General features: G+C 42.9%; 1 protein-coding gene across 1 annotated transcript in view; it reads right to left on the bottom strand.

Annotated features, from left to right (window-relative positions):
* prickle1b (prickle homolog 1b) overlaps positions 1-12,960 on the bottom strand; it is a 213,276-nt gene that overhangs the window by 26,452 nt on the left and 173,864 nt on the right. The window contains exon 3 of the mRNA XM_078220198.1: positions 4,533-4,646. Within this exon, the coding sequence (XP_078076324.1) occupies positions 4,533-4,646 (114 nt within the window). The remainder of the gene's footprint in view (positions 1-4,532; positions 4,647-12,960) is intronic.

The raw sequence follows: 12,960 nt of genomic DNA, 5'->3' as shown, positions 1-12,960 counted from the left end.
ATGCATGTCCTGAATTGCTGGGGTCTCCGTCTCTTCTGTGCCCTGGCCCCCTCCTCCGGTCAATGGGTTCTCCACCTCCTGTCCCTGACTGGCGGCTTCGTGTCCTTCTGCTGTAGCCTCTGGCTCGGGCTGGCCTTAATGCGCCAACGCCTCCCTCCTCTGCAGCAGCCACAAGAATGACTGCCAAGTCTATTGGCTCCATGCCAAAATCCAGCTTTGCTTGAGGGGGTTGGGGGAGGGGGGTTGTGGGGAGAGAGATAGTTAGTAAAGAAGGTTATCCAACCCGGGACCTGCACTTCCTCCCAACAACCCGCATCCCCAGGTGTCTTGAGAGATTGGCGACCGACACTGTGCCCTCAACATGGTGCAGTGGCTTCCAGGAATGGCTTGCAGTTCGGACAGACGGGTAAGGGGCACCCGCATGTCTAGCATGTGATGGGTTCCCATCAAAGGCAGCTCTGCAGAGTTCATGCAGTGTGAAGAGCTGTGTTAACACCTGCTGAATTCTCTTGCTTGGAGCAGCAGCTCACAGAGCTGCTGCATGTTACTATTAGTGGGGCCTGGGATGGAATGTCAGCAGAGACCACAGAGCTTTTCCAGGAGTCAGATGGCAGCATAACCATAGTGATGTCATTAGAGTTAGGAACGCACCTTGTATGCGACTCCCATCCCTCCCCACCCAGGGTCGTTCAGTGGGCAGTGGGGATTCGTGAGGCACGAGCCCTCGGCCAACAGTGACCTCCAGCTGCAAGATCCCCTACCATCACAAGCCCCCCACCTCGCCTGCACCATGGCCATGGCTGAGACCCCCACCCCCCCAACCCAGAGATTGTAACTTGTAACTTAATCGTACTCACCTTCTCACTCACCCTCATCACTGCTGTGCCTAAACCATGCTTATGTAGAGCAACTGTAATTCTCACCTGAGTGACCTTTGACCAACGAGGTCATTAACATAAGTGAGGGAAGACAATTGCGTGCCAAACTCACAAATTTTACCACCTTGCCTTGCTGAACTACGGGCTGGACGAGGTTGTAAGATCTTGCCCATCAATTTAAGATGATTGGCAAAAGAAGCAATGGTGGCATGAAGAGATACTTTTTTGCCCAGTGAATGGTTTGGATCTAAAATGCACTTCCTGAGAGTGTTTTGGAGACAGATTCAATTCAGGCCTTCAAAGGAAAATTAGATAATTATCCAAAGAGAAAACACTTGCAGGACTGTTTGGAAAAGTCAGGGTACTGGGATTAGATGAGTTATTGCAGAGAACCAGCATGGGCACAGTACGCAGAATGTCCTGCTTCTGTAATGATTTCATAATCACTTGGGCTGAGTGGGTTGGGATGAAATTACCAACTTTGTTTTGCAAGATATGGCAGAGCCCAGTTTCTCTTCCCTTTTAATTTTAACAATTCTGCTCGACTTTTGCTCCCTACTGCATCCACATGGGATGCTCTATTTCCCTCCTTTGCTACCCTTGCATTATGTTAAGGGATTCACTTTTTCCATCTCTGAGCTCCCACAACTGCTGTCAGTTCGACAACCTCTGATTTATCTTTCCCAAGCACTATTGTCCTCCCTTATGTTAGAGTCACAATGAGGTTGTGTTGCAAAACCACAATTTTTTTTAAACAAGTACAAAACAAAAATACCAACAACTTTTTAAAAGGCACCTAGCCTTCTTTCTGCAGCCAATATGTGGACCAGAGGGATGTTTTAAGGCATCTGCAGGTGTGCAGTAAATATGCATAGTGACCTGCAGATGAATCTCAGATTTCCCATGTTGAAGTGTCCCACATCCACTTAGCACTCCCAACACAGGCAGTTGTAGTTCAGAGGGCTCAGTAGGGTAACCTCTGTTAATTTGTGGCATTCCAATCTGGTGGTCTATTAAGGAAGATTCTTCAGCTATCAAATTTGTTTAATATTGAACTCCCTTGTTCACTTTCAGATTTTAAAAGCCCACTACAGAAGTTCATAGAATCCCTACAGTCTGCAAGGCAGCCATTCGACTTTCGAGTTTGCACCAACAATAATCCCACCCAGGCCCCATCCCTGTAACCCCATGTATTTACCCTCCTAATTGCCCTGACACTAAGGGGCAATCCAGCATGGCCAATCAACCTAACCTGCACATCTTTGGACTGTGGGAGGAAACCAAAGCACCCGGAGGAAACCCACACAGACACGGGGGGGAATGTGCAGACTCCGCTCAGACAGTGACCTAAGCCAGGAATAGAACCCAGGTCCCTGGCGCTGTGAGGCACCAGTGCTAACCACTGTGTTACTGTGCTATATCCAGAGGTTTCTAGGTTCGTTCCCAGTCTCTGTGATATGAATTGCTCTCAGTTAGGTTGGTGCAGAGGCACCACAATTAATCTCAGCATCCTGGGTTGGGAAGGAAAACCAAACTAGGCAACATTCTGTTTCCCACAATGATCTCCATCCAGTGTCACCTTGTGAATAATGATCAAGAATGACAAAAATAGCTTTCTCTTTAATATGCTCCATGATTCACTCGTCTACTAACACATGCTGTCTATAGATTAATTTCACACAGGAAGAATAACCCAGCTACACAAAGTAGTAGAGGGCTCTTAGTGGCATTAGAGGATTCGCTTGGCAGCTGACATGCCCTCAACATTAAGCTGTAAGATTCAGAGAGCATGTCCTCATTGCCATAAAACCAAATCACTGCTCAGAGTTGAGATTGCTGGTTCTATGGGGGACTGAGATTCCACATAGGGGCTTTTTTTTTGGAGTTCTGTTAGTTTATTTTGGAATTCAGTCTGTTGATAGGATTATTTGATTCCCCAGGGTGCCTGGGCACTGACAGGGGGTGCAACGTGAATGCTGATCCATATGGAGCAACCTTCCTCTGAGCAAGATCTAACAACAGACAGCATTTGGATGAAGGAATGGGAAACGTGGGAAGTCACTATCAAGTTCCTTGTGACGAGCCCCATCTTTTGAATGGCAGGCTTTGAGTTTTGTCCTTGCTGAACAGGTTCAGGATAGGCCAAAGCCACTATGCAGCCAACCTCCACCACTGGGGCCTCACTATAAACCCCACATGCACTTATGGAGAGACACACACAATGCTGCATATTATCGAGGAGTGTCCATCCCTACAGGCTAAGTGGCGGACTAATCACCTAATATTCAGCAAATGAGAAGGCTATTGCTTGGCTTCAGGGATTTGCATTTACTAAGTAAATAAATAAGTGGCATCAGAACCACATACCAACACCAGTCAACACTGGATTCGAGAAAAGCCTCTACTAATTCAATGGGAATATTTTGATGGAGCAGGAGAAGAGGAAGTGAATAGTTCCACTGGGAAAAATTGACAAAATATTGTTTTTTTAAAATAAATTTCTATTATACAGAGTTCCCTTTGGTTGCTGTGTGCTGGTGTCAGCTTAAATCCAGCAGGAATGTTTCGTCTGATCACAACTTCCAATAAAACAATTTTTTTAATTGCGACCGTGGTCAGAGGAAATCTTCCCACTATTTACAGCACTAAAACAAAGCAACAAGGGGAAATCCTATTTCATCAATACTAGACGATCGTCTGTGTTTTTACAACTTAGTACATTAAGTGCTTGTTGTGACAATGCTTCCAATTTTATATACTGTATTATAACTAAGGTGTCGCTTATACCGAATAGATTAGGTTACTAATGCCTACTTTGAAATTCGAGGTTGGATTTAATGGAGAATTTATTTGGTCATGTTAGCTCTACAGCAGATTCTGATTAAAAAGGGAGATATGAGCTGTGAATGCATTTTTCAGGATACTAGCTGTCCTAATACAGGCAGATAGACAAGAGCTGGATTTTAAAAAAAGGCGGAGGCCCAACCAAAAGACACATAAATGACTAAAGAAGAAAGACTTTAAAAAGAAAGGGATAATTGTTAGCAGTCCTTTACAACTTAAGCCCCCTGCCAGAAAGCACATTTCTGTTTTACTACAAGGCCTTTTGTAATTGTGAATTGCAGACTGGATTAAAACATGAGCTGTGGGATTATTTATTCAAGAAAGGTCCTGCTTTCTGACAACAAGTACACAGGAACACAATGCCTCCTTCAAGGCCAAGAATCTCATTGCTGCAATGCATTCTGTTTCTCCCTCTCCACTCGTAATGTTCAGAATTTTAAGCACACGACAACAATTACAATGTGGCAGCAACCAGCATAAAAGTAATGAGAATGTGAGGCTAAGTACAAATACAACAAATGTAACATTAGAGGAATCTTACTAATGAAAAGCACAAGAAATATTTGCTTCAGTGCAAATAGTTAAATAATTCACATTTTGCAGAATGTAATAATTGTAGGTTTGGGAATTAGATATCATTCCTATGACAGTTTTAAACATTTTACACAAAAATCTGGTTAACCACAAGAAATAGAAAAGACAAGAAAAAAGGATTCCGCCTTTCTCACCCTTGTCGATAGTGTTCCAATGAATACTGAATGCCTGGTGTGTGTGAGTGGGACTTGTGTTTCTTTTAATGATTTTTATTACCTCATTATCATGGGGTGGTAGTTGGTACAGGAGCTGCTTAATTCTGTGTTTCTCCCCAGGGCTGTTAACATAAGGGACCTTGTCTTCTGGCAAACATGAGAAATATAGCTGTACCTGTATTTAGGATCAAAAAGAAGAATAAATGCACAACTGAAAGTCAAAGTCAGCCAACAGAGAAATACCCCAATATAAAATGGTTAATCATATCACATTAACTGCAGGATTCATCTGTTTCTTCCACTGGTTGCACATTATTCTCATAAAACAACTTCCAAATATATCTAATCATTTAAAACATAATTGATGATTTATGGGATCGGCGTGATGTTATGCAGAACAGAATTCTGACAGGATTCATGTTCCATTGACCATTACCAGTACCAGAGATTAAAGATGGTAAAATTGGATTACTTCAAATCTGACCAATGACAAAGAGCTGTAGAGCTGCCATTATGCTGTACAATTTGCAGTGACACTTGTAGAGTATTATAAATTATGCACCTTTCATGTGGTTATTACTCCTCCCTGCCCCTTCCAAAGCTGTTTAGCTCAGCAATGGAAATTCCACATTTCTGTCAGCAATTACCCATGTTAATGTGTGTAGTTGCTCAAAAAATGCTGCACACAAACCCACGGGCAGTGCAGATTAAGCAGACTTAAAAGAGAAGAGTTTGTTCAATTTTCTGATCTCCCACAGGCAAAGCTCATCCAACCAAGTTGACTTCATTGCTTCCATGTGTGCTTCTGGGATGTGGCTGAAGGAAATTTCTTCCAGCTTTGGGTTCCCGCCATCAGTTTACTAGACGCCAGGTTCACTGACTGTACAGTCACTAATTTATTAGTACAGCATCTGGTGCGGAGCTATTTCAATCAAAGGTAATGGCTGGTAATTGGAAATAATTATTTGCAGGTCAAAAGAGAGACTAACCTTAAAATGGCGCTTTATAGTTGAATGCCTCTTAACTGGGAATCTCCATACTAACTCTTATGCGGGAAATTTAAGGTGATAACTCCTACACAGAACCAAACTTCAGCAGAAGAAGTTACTTTAAACAGGCTGAGGATGATACTATTATTTCCCCTCTAGTTTTAAAATGAGATTGTTCTTATTGTAGATCTTTAACCCTGATAGACCTCAAAATTACTCCTGGAAACTCCCCTCCCCAACACAAAATGTATAATTTCTGTGGGATATTCCTTAATGTTGTGGACTTATGTTAGGAATACATTTCATATGAGTTAATGAGATACTTTATAAAGATATTGTTTTATATAAAGGAGTTTTTTTAAACTCACATTTCAGTCAATTCCCAAGAAACAACATATTTTTAAAAAATGTATCAACATACATGCACACAAAATTAATATGCATGTCTATCCTGAAAAGTATTAACTGAAAGTTAAGGCCCAGTTACTGTTAATGTAACAAAAGATTACAGTCTAACTCACAAATTTTCACCACAAATGAAATTCTGAACCTCCATATTTAATATAAATGATCTGATATGGGATTACTGATTGCAACTGGGATACCTCAATTTAATAGGCTTCAGCTGTATTAATAGAACATGATGTTCATGGAAGAAAGATGATCAGTGTGCGGGGATGTGGGGAGGGAAGATAATGGATGAGGCAGGGGTAGTGGACTTGAGACAACAGTATTGGTTGTTTTTCTTTTTCAGGTATGTGGGAGGGAGGATAACAAATGAGGCCGGGGTAGTGGATTTGAGAGAGCAGCACTGGTCAATTTCATAAAAGGTTGGCAAGCAGTTCTTTTGATAGAAAAATCTTAAAATGCTGTAAAAATGTTAGCCAAATCTGCATCTATTCTACTCTCAAAGAATGTAATTTATTTTTAATGTTTCATAGAAATTCCATACACAGAATATAAGAAATGGGAGTAGGAGTTAGCTAAGGATCCCTTTGAGCTTGCTCTGGCATTCAAGAGAGCTTGGCTGCTTCTTCTATCTCAATTCTACTTTCCCATACTATCCCCATATCCCATTAATTCCCTCAATGTGCAAAGAGTTGGAAGTATATAAAAAGATACAGTTACATTGTATGATTCTTCCACAATGGATTGAATTTTATGGGCCACCCATGGGCAGGAAAACAGATGGGTGGAGCCGTAAATTAGGGCAGCATACCAATGGCAGCAAGCCTGCCACTGGTCCACCCAATTTGGTTCCCCTCCATGACTTTATGGGAGGCTGGTTTGGCATCAGTTGTGTTGCTCATCTGTGGTCCAATTGAGGCCCTTAAGTGGTGTCATCCTGCCACTGTTTTGATATAACGGGCAGTGTCAGAAGCCTGTGCACAACATGTAGCATCCCGGCACTGCACCACCTAGCAAGCCCACATCACCCCTTGATTTTGGACTTACCAGAATATTTGGGTCTATCCCTGAACACCACCTCCTTGGCCTACCATCAGCAGCAGCAGTGACCATCGCAACTGCTTGGCACTTCCGCTATGCAAAGCTGCCAGCCTCTGGTTGGCCAGTGTTTCTGAGACAGGACACCCTCCTATAGACATGCCTCATACTAACTAAAGGGCTGTCACCCAAAAAATTAAAGCAGGCTGGGCCGGCTAAGCAGAGGCAGGCTCTCCCCAAAATTTATGCTGGGATGCAGAGTGCCTTCACTCCACGTAAAATCCCGCCCAATGTCAGTTCTTGGCTATCTGCCCAAAACACAATTATAGTTTTCCTCTCTTTACTGTATTACGCGGTCCCCTCATTCTCATTAAGGTCAACTTTTCATTAATTAGCTAGCAATGGAATGAAGATCCACAAATAACTCTTAAATAGATGTTCAAACTTTGGTGAATCTGACACTGAGGGAATGCTAACATATATAAAACTTGTATATTAACAGACACTTCTCACAGGGTACATTAGGAATTTATATATTCCAGTTCAGAGAATGGGATTAGTTACTGAAAATTTGCAACATCAGGAACATGCATTTATTTAGTGGCTTTAATATAGGAAGATTTCCCAGGACACTTTTCAAACAAAGATTGACATCATGCAAACAAATAAAACATTAGGACCAGTGACCAAAAGCTTTGTCCAAAGAATAGAGAGAACTGGAGAGACTGACATTTAGGCCAGTATCTTAGGTGAGTGGGTCCTGATTGTGGGATTCCCAACCCCATTTCCCAGCTGTGTGACTTTTAGAAACGCATTTAATGTCTGGGCTGCTTCTTGTCAGAAGGACGCATCCAGCAAGCCTCATAATGTATGCTAGGCTGAGAGCCTAGACATTTATTATAATAAAAGAACACTTACTCCCCAGGGGAAACATAGTTTGATAGACAGCTCAGGTTATCTGATCTCTGTGGCCATTTTCACAATGTTGGTTGACGTAAGTACATGGTTTCAAGTGTTTTTAAAACTTAAATGGGCCTGGATGATTATTAGATTGTCCAGACATTTTTTTCAAACGTAGGATCAAAGGATTAAATGTTTTCAAAACATTTTTAAAATGTGGTGTTCATTGGTTCTAAAAAATATACTGTGGTCAATGGGCATGGAAGAGCTTGGCATGAGGGGCTGAGAGGTGGGTGAAAGGGAAGAGCTTGGCATAAGGACAAAAGTGCAAAGGGATTGGGTGGAGTACATGAGGTAACATGGATTGGGCTTGGGAAGTGGAGGGTGAAGGAAACGTGATGGCTGGAGGGCCTTTTTTCTCTTGGACAAAGTCCCACAGCACCGAGGTGGACCTTTTGAAGAGCCCACCTCTGCACTCTGAAGCCCCTGTAGCTGCCTCCATACTTCTTCTCCAGCTGGCTAGTTCGGCTCCAGCTCACACCCAGCCATAACAATGAGTATTGTGCCTTGGGATCTTTCTCCCAAAGGTGGGTGGGCCAAGTCTGGAGGGATAAATGAAATACAGAATGGACAAGGAACCAGAACTGGAGGTATGCTGAGTTTTCAGAGAGTTGTAGGACAGGATGAGGCAACAGGGATGGAATGGGGCAAAGCCTTGGGAGGGATTTAAACACAAAAATTAGAATTTTTAATTTGAAGTCGCATGGTAACACAGTAGTTGCACTGCTGCCTCACTGCGCCGGGGACCTGGGTTCAATTCCAACCTTGGGTGAATGTCTGTGTAGAGTTTCCACATTCCTCCATGTCTGCATGGGTCTCCTCTGGATGCTCCGGTTTCCTCCAGGTTAGGTGGGTTAGCCATGCTAAATTATCCCTTACTGTCTAAAGACATATAGGTTAGGTGGATTATTCGTAGTAAGTGCACAGTTGTTACAGGGATAGAGTGGAGGGAAGGGCATGAGTGGGGTGCTCCTTCGAAGAGTGGGTGCAAATGAGCTGGTATAATGCCTATTGAGTTACCATTGACCTTTACTGAGACCACTTCTAGAATAGTGTACAGCTTTGTTCTCCTTATTTAAGAAAGGACATAATTGCAGTCAGACGAGGTTCACGTGACTGATTCTTGGTATGAGGGGGTTATGCTATGAAGAAAGGTTGGACAGATTGAGCTTGTATCCATTGCAGTTTTGAAGAATAAGACTATTTCATTGAAACATCCAAGATCCTGAGGGGACTTGAAAGGGTGGTTGCTGAGAGAATGTTTCGCCTTGTGAGACAGACTAGAACTAGAGGATACAGTTTAAAAATAAGGGGTCTCCCATTTAAGATGAAGATGAGATCTCCTCTCCACCTGCCCCCCTCCCCTCCCACAGTGTTGTTCGTATGTGGAACTATTTTTCCCAAAGATCAAGCTAGGCCGGGTCATTGAATATTTTTAAAGCTAAATTTGACAAGGGGAGGCAAAGGGTATGGGGATGGAAAGGAAAGTGGAGTTGAAACCACAAGCTAGGCAGAGTCATTGAATATTTTTAAAGCTGAATTTGATAAGGGAGCCAAAGGGTATGGGAGTAGAAAGGAAAGTGGAATTGAAACCTCAATCAGATCAGCTATGATCTTATTGAATGGTGGAGCAGGTTGAAGGGTCGAATGGCCTACTCCTGTTCATAATTCGTAGTTTTGTTTGCTCATGTGTACTGATAAACAATTCCTTAATACTTGACTGACGTTTGATAGGAAACAAGCCAATTATAGTCAAGAGAATGATTTGAGAGGAAATGAAAATGGTCTAGGCCAGAAGAATCCTGAAGCAGCATTTTGTAGGCAAACTGACAACTGGCTCAAGTAGCCAAGATGATACAAGAAACATTGTCAGCAGAACTTCAAAATTGGCCACATCTTCACCAGCTATAAATAAAATGTGAAGGAAACTTCCTTTAGTTGGGACGGTATAACCAGAATAATAAATTATGTTACATTCACATGTAGCTACAAATCACTGCCATGAAAAAATATGCATTTAATGATTTGCTTTATGGATTTTTATTTTGTTTCAATTTTGTAAAATTTCAGCAACAAGTTGCTCCTCCTGTTCTGTGCTAATTTTCTTCACCATTTACATCGAAGAGCAGAGAGAAAAATTCAATTTGCAAGGGTGTATAAGTATGTACAGGTGGCAGATTAAAAGAAAAATTGTCAATGTTAGGAAGCTGACAGAAATCCGCTGACTTCCACATTTGACCTGAAAACATTAATTTGTGTGCAGGAAATCCTTATGGGACTGGCTAGCCTAAAATTTGAATATGTTAAATGGCAGTGAACTGTACCTTTAATCCTGGATTCTATCTTTAATTTTCTGCATGTGTTTTCTGGACTTCCTGGAACTTGCCAGGTAGAAAGCAAGAAGACAGATGGAATTGATGGGGCTGAGCAATTTACATGCAAGGAAAGTTTTAAATACTGAAATATAACATCTTCTTACAGCATAAGCAGCAAAGCTACAGATAAACTATGTATTGGACTTAATCTGAGAGTGTTTTCGCTGCTTTGGAGATGATTTCCAACACATTGGAGGTAATTTCTGCAAAGACTTTTCATCTTACATCTACATTTCCCCACGGTCATCGTTTTCAACAGCAAGGTTTAAACTCTACCTTGGACTTCAGGAGTGGAATTTTCTTTTTCTACCAGTAACGGGTATTGTGGATGGAGATACCGAATTTGGCAAAAAAATCTGTTTTTCAACAGCAGGATAAATTATTGGAATTTTGTTCTCCTGGATTTCAAGGCAAGTCGAAATTCCCAACAGACCATTTTGGTAACTGCATTCGCATGTATTAGCATCTAATGCATGTTCATTAAAAAGGCCACCTTTCTGGGATTAAGCTCTGCCTCCAAGTTAAATTCCCAGCCAGTGAGAATTTAGAATGTTCAGTTTCAGGAATATATAAGTGCCATGTATCTGGCGAGCTTCACATCTTCCACGACGTTGAGGTCCGTAGATGTTGCTTTCTCCTTGAGGATTTTGTATAACGTCACTGAGTGCTGTTGGCAAAAACCATGCTAAGGCTGGACAAAGGAGGTGGGAATGGAAGATGGGGGGGGGTGGGAAGGGTGAACAGGGAAGGCAGACTTACAAGAGAAGGATGAAGCGAATGCCTAGGGAAGTGGGGTTGGGGGTGGTGTGGGGGTGGATGGTTGGTGGTTGACAGTGTCTGAGGAATGGCAGAAGATGGGGTCTTAAAGGGCGGGATCAGTGGTATCAACAGTAAGGTTCTGCAGGAAGAACATGGGTTACTGGTGATAGCAGCGAACAGTCACAGAGAGTGAAGTAGCATGTCCAGGGTGAGAGGCTGGTAGAGGAAGGTATCATCGGGTGAGTCACAGAGGAGGACAATACAGGTGGCTTGGATAATGGAAGGGCAGGTTCAGGGTAGACATGGGAACAGTAACAGATCTTGGCTCTGAGGGGAGGAAAGGCATATGGAGGTGGATTGTGATAGGTTAATGGGGGCAGTTGAAGAGGGACAGAAGGGAGAGGAATGATGATATTGGGTGGGTGATGGTGATTTGCGGGGGGGTGGAGGGAGTTGGTGGCTGGTAGGCGGGGTAGATGCTGGTGAAGCGAGTTTGAGAATTAATGCACACAATTTTTCCAAACTCATCTTGACCACACAGTTGATCAGTCAGTGAGATACCAGGAGGTGGGAGGAGAGTCTTTTAAGATGCATGGAGTCATGGTCAGCACATGTGACTTACTAAAAGGACACCTTAATAATTACGAGGCAACTGGATGGCAAAGATACTCACTTGTTTAAAGTTTATTTATTAGTGTCACAAGTAGGCTTACATTAACACTGCAATGGAGTTATTGTGAAAGTCCCTTAGTCACAACACTACAGTGCCTGCTTGAGTACACTGAGGACGAATTTAGTATGACAAATGCACCTAACCGGCACTTCTTTCAGACTATGGAAGGAAACCGGAGCACCCGGAGGAAATCCACTGGGGGGAGAGGGGGGAAAGATACAGACTCTGCCCAGACAGTGACCCAAGCCAGGAATCGAACTTGGGACCCTGGCGTTGTGAGGCAGCAGTGCTAACCACTGTACCGCCATGTCGCCAACTTGTGTTCTCACTATGGTTAATCCCACATTGCATCAGGTTTATTCCTAATGCACAGGTCTCATAATATCGAGATCCCAGCAAGGTGTGAATCTGCCGTTCATTCTGTGCCATTTGGTATTGGCTGCAGTCAGAGGCAGAAAGGGAGGGAGATGGAAGTGCCTCCAAGGAGCACAGCAGCCAACTCGTGACTCAAACCTCCATCCTCCTGGGTAAGTGATCATTGGCTGATAAGGGACAGTGCGGTTACCATACCAAGACAGTGGTCTTGAGACCAAAAGCCATTCACACCTTCTATTCTCTCTATGGTTTGCCATTAGCACCTCTTAGCCTTTCCTCTTGTTTTTGTGTCTATGACTCATCTTTCATTCCCTCATCCTACAGTATAAATATCTCCCACTTTCTACGCCTTTTAGCTTTGACAAACGGTCATCTGGACTCGAAACGTCAACTCTTTTCCCTCCTTACATATGCTGCCAGACCTGCTGAGATTTTTTACTATTTTCTCTTTTGGTTTCATATTCCAGCATCCACAGTAATTTGCTTTTATCCAGTGGTCTTGAGCTTTGGGTTAGTGAAGACAAGCAGAAAAGTGTCCGCTTGAGGCTTTTTGCACATGGCTTCAATTACCCTGGTCTCCATACATTCATGTATGAATAAGAGAAACACCCTTTAACCATCGCAGGGCCAGGCTATGCAAGGGCCTGACAAAGAGACAGTGGGACCTCTATACGAGGTCAAGAAGCCAGCGAACATAGAGTATTGCAAGCAAACATTGGCTCGATCATGGATGTATCGCCAGCTATGCTCTTATCTAGAAATGAGCGAAAGGCAATGCCGGAGGTGTCCTCATTTGTCCCAGGCTATGTGTGCTCACATTTGCAAGCTTCTGTAGTATGAACTGTGACCACAAAGACTCTGTAGGACTACTTCCTTTAAATTTATTTTATTCATTCATGGGACATGGGCATT

The sequence above is a fragment of the Mustelus asterias genome, chromosome 9 (genome assembly GCF_964213995.1).
Source record: "Mustelus asterias chromosome 9, sMusAst1.hap1.1, whole genome shotgun sequence".
NCBI classification, from domain to species: Eukaryota; Metazoa; Chordata; class Chondrichthyes; order Carcharhiniformes; family Triakidae; genus Mustelus; species Mustelus asterias.
Note: the sequence above shows the minus strand (reverse complement) of the source record. Positions and strands in the feature narration are given on the sequence as shown.